The following is a 3,663-nucleotide window of genomic DNA, read 5'->3' as shown; positions in this document are numbered from 1 at the left end:
CCTGCCCCCATTACCGGGGAAGTTCATATTCTGAGGCGGTCACAGGGAATCAGAAAGTCCTTATTCCTTGACCTCTGTGGAGGTTATAAGAGATGGCATATTTCGCAATGCTTTATTTCCTTAGTAGAGAGCTGACGTGTCAGCTTATATTATATGTTTGTCCTGGAATGGTTTTTGGACCCACAACATTTAAGCAACTGAATTTATGTTCCATAAATTCACCTGATTCTGTGGTAAATTTAACACTCCTTGTTCAAGTCAAATATTTAATTGGACTTTTTGTTCCTGCATTGCAATCAATCCCTCTCCTCTCCCTGATCCTCTTTCATTTTAAAAGTGGCACTTTACAATCTATGAACACTGTCTAAACCGTTTTCACATTAGCAAAGCAAGATTTCAGCAGAAAGCAAATTAACTTCTTTAGCCTCTTTCCTGAAGACAAAATGTCAGAAATTGCCAAGTTGAGATTCTTTAGCATTGTGCTAAATTCTGCTGTGGAACCTGGGAAATTTAAATTCAATTTATTAAATAAATCTGGAATAAATAACAAGTATCAGTCATATGATCATGAAACTATTGGATTGTTGCAACACTTCAATCTGGTTCACTAATGTCCTTTAGGAAATTAAATCGGCTCTCCTTACCTCATCTCGCCGACTTGCGACTCCAGACACACAATATGATTGATTCTTAACTTCCCTCTAAGATGTCCTGATAGGCTGCTCAGTTCTAGCCAAATGCTACGAAAAAGCCTTAACAATAGTTTAAGAAGGTAGCTCTGCCATCTTCTCAAGGGCAATTATGGGTTGGCAGTTATATTCATAATCCCATGAATTAAAGGTTAGATTGTCCTCAATATTTTTTCAACAACAGCATCCACTCTGCCCAAGCCAGGCTGAAAATGGAAGTGTAATTCTGCTGTGTTTGCAACAACATTTGCGTTCAAAAGTACAATTTTCACTTTAACCTTTCTGCATAAATACTTTAAAATTCACCAAAAAATGATTGTTATCCAAAATTAGGTCAGTTTTCATTCCATTTAAAATATTTGGCAACTTGAGAAACAAAATTGCTGCTAATAATCTTTTAGGATTCCTACTTCTGCCTCTGCGTTATTTTAAACAGCTTAGGTTGCCCCAGTCTACAGTTACTGGAAAACAGGAAGAGGGATTGACATGTTGGAAATACTTTCACAGAAGTTTCACAGAAAAGGGGAGAGCATTAATATATACAAATCCTACGCAGCGTGCCACAGGGTGGGAGGCAAAGGGATCGAAAACTGTGTTTACCTAATGTTACTAAATATTCACTGCCAACTGAATAATGTTTATGACATCTTTTGTTTTGATCCAATTGTAACACACAATACAAGTAGTGCTCACTTAATCATACAAATATATTGAATCTTGAAATTCTCAAACTTTATTGATCTTGTAAGACCTGGACAATGCAGTGACAATTAGTGTGTGTGGGGCGAGGGGGAGAGGGGATCAACAGAATGCCCATTGTAATTTAATGATGCAGAGTTGTGCTGCTGGTCTCCACATGGCTGATTTGGTCGTTTTAGTGGAGGAATGTGGAGTGAAAGCCAGGTAGCAAGAATAAACTGGAAATTTGAAAGAACAAAAGCAAGTTGAACCAGCTGCTAGTTTGCACCCACAGCAAAGAGTTTTGAAATGTCATTAAAAGATTATTGCAAAGAAGCTATCCACTAATGTGTCCATGTGTGGTACATGTCAAAGGGAAAAATGTAAATGTCCTAAAAAGGGAGTTTCACCCTTATAAAAATTCCCCCTTTCAGCTCTTTTTGAAAGCGCTGTGTATAGCGTTGTACTTAAAAATCCAATCTGATTAAAGAATATCTTCATATGCAATACAGCAAATGAAAACATAACTAATTTCCAGACAATTAAATTATTTTAATTATTTATAACATGATTTTGCCATAGCACACCATTAAATATTAATTTCCCTGGGTATTACTCATGGTGAATGGTAAAAAATAAAATCTCTCAAAGTTTAGAACTACGTTTTGTAACATCAGCACAATCAATTCACAGAAAATGGAACCGTACATAATCTTTCCTCAAATTCCAGTTGCGACAGAGCAACAAGTTATGCCCTACTGAACATTTTGCAAAAATACACAAGGATGTTTTCCAAAATAGAATTAGAAATTTATTTTCGAGGTGCACTCATTTCAAATATTTAAACATTTGATTCTTAAACATATATTTAAATTTTTAAAATAAACTTGGATAAAACCATTCTTCAAACCGCTGGAGAGATGCTTCACAAAGATGATAAAATACAGGTATTTTTACGGAATATTTTTTATAAAAGTGATAGTAATAAGGTGAGTGCAAAATGACCATTTCCCTGCAATTCCTGGAGGAATGGTGCTTTTCTCCCGATGGTTTTAACCACCCCACGTCCTGTCCTTTGGATTGCTAGTTTTCTGGAGCACTGGGAATCTCAGTGTCTCAGACAAATTCACTTTTGGAGTACATACTTGGAACTTTTTTTGTTGACTGTTTTGGGCTATACTTTACATCTTGTGCAGGTCTGTAACTGTAGCTTTTCTCTTCTCCGCCGAGGCATGAGCAGCAGAATATGGCACCAGCAGCGATGAGGAAGGCGGCAGTCGCCCAGCCGATGTACAGAGCTTCTCCAAGTTCATGTTTCAGAGCTAATGGAACCAGCGGGTCGTAGAAATTCCGGATGATAGTGCTGCCAACCCAGGAGACGGGGATCAGGACAATAATTCCGGTGAGGATCAGCATGGCCCCAGCTCCCACCAAGACACGTCTCTTCGCCTGCTCGCTCTCAATGAGGCCGCGGGTACAGTTCATTCCCAGGCCAGCCAGGAGGTTGCTGAGAAACGCCAGCGCCACGGCCACACACATGAGAGCGCGGCCCGCCTGCAGCTCGGAGCTCAGCACCAGGAAGGAGTCGTACACCTTGCACTGCATTCGGATGTTCGCGTGCCGCACGCAGTTCATCCACAGACCTTCCCACCTGTTCTCAAACACCACCAGCTTCTCCCCGATGAAGGCGGTCACTCTCCATTGCGGCAGTCCTGTCACCGCACACGTCCCCACCAAGCCAATAACGGCCAGAATCAGGCTGCTTATCTGCAGGGCGGAATTCACCATTGCTCCCCGGCTTGGACAGCCTGTCAACCGCACAATCTCCCTTCAGTAAAGCGCACCTGACAAGATGAACCATCGGTAGGTGCAAACCCCCTTCACCATCTGCTCCCTTAGAAACTGAAGCAACAAAATGTTCTGACCTCTCGTAAGGTCAATTAATCCCAGATGTAATAACCCGGGACGTTCTCTTCTCTTTGCTGTTGGATTTTAAAGGGACGATTGCCTGGAAAAGGAGAATACATAACAAGGTGGGGCAAGTGCAGCAGCCAATGAAGCAATCTCTGGCGATGAATTATAATACCTGCAGGGATTTTTCCACCCACATCTCGGAAGTTCCAAACACTTGTGAAAAGGATTTGAAGTTGGCCTGGATGTGTTACTTCAAATAAAAGTAAAATGATTATTTTTCCGGCCATCTTGTCCCGGAATACTTGACCCTACCACACCTTGTGGTTTCACAGATGCTGATCACCCTCCAGCGCCTGCCTCAAGTCTCTAATCACAGTGGGTG

General features: G+C 41.1%; 1 protein-coding gene across 1 annotated transcript; it reads right to left on the bottom strand.

Annotated features, from left to right (window-relative positions):
- Positions 1-1,904: 1,904 nt before the first annotated feature.
- On the bottom strand, positions 1,905-3,411 carry LOC140428036 (claudin-8-like). Its single transcript, XM_072514018.1, has one exon. The coding sequence runs from the start codon at positions 3,153-3,155 to the stop codon at positions 2,484-2,486; it is 672 nt and encodes a 223-aa protein (XP_072370119.1). The 5' UTR covers positions 3,156-3,411; the 3' UTR covers positions 1,905-2,483.
- Positions 3,412-3,663: the final 252 nt, after the last annotated feature.

This window comes from Scyliorhinus torazame, chromosome 8 (assembly GCF_047496885.1).
Source record: "Scyliorhinus torazame isolate Kashiwa2021f chromosome 8, sScyTor2.1, whole genome shotgun sequence".
Classification (NCBI taxonomy): Eukaryota; Metazoa; Chordata; class Chondrichthyes; order Carcharhiniformes; family Scyliorhinidae; genus Scyliorhinus; species Scyliorhinus torazame.
The sequence above is the reverse complement of the archived record's forward strand: the minus strand, read 5'-3'. Positions and strand labels throughout refer to the sequence as shown.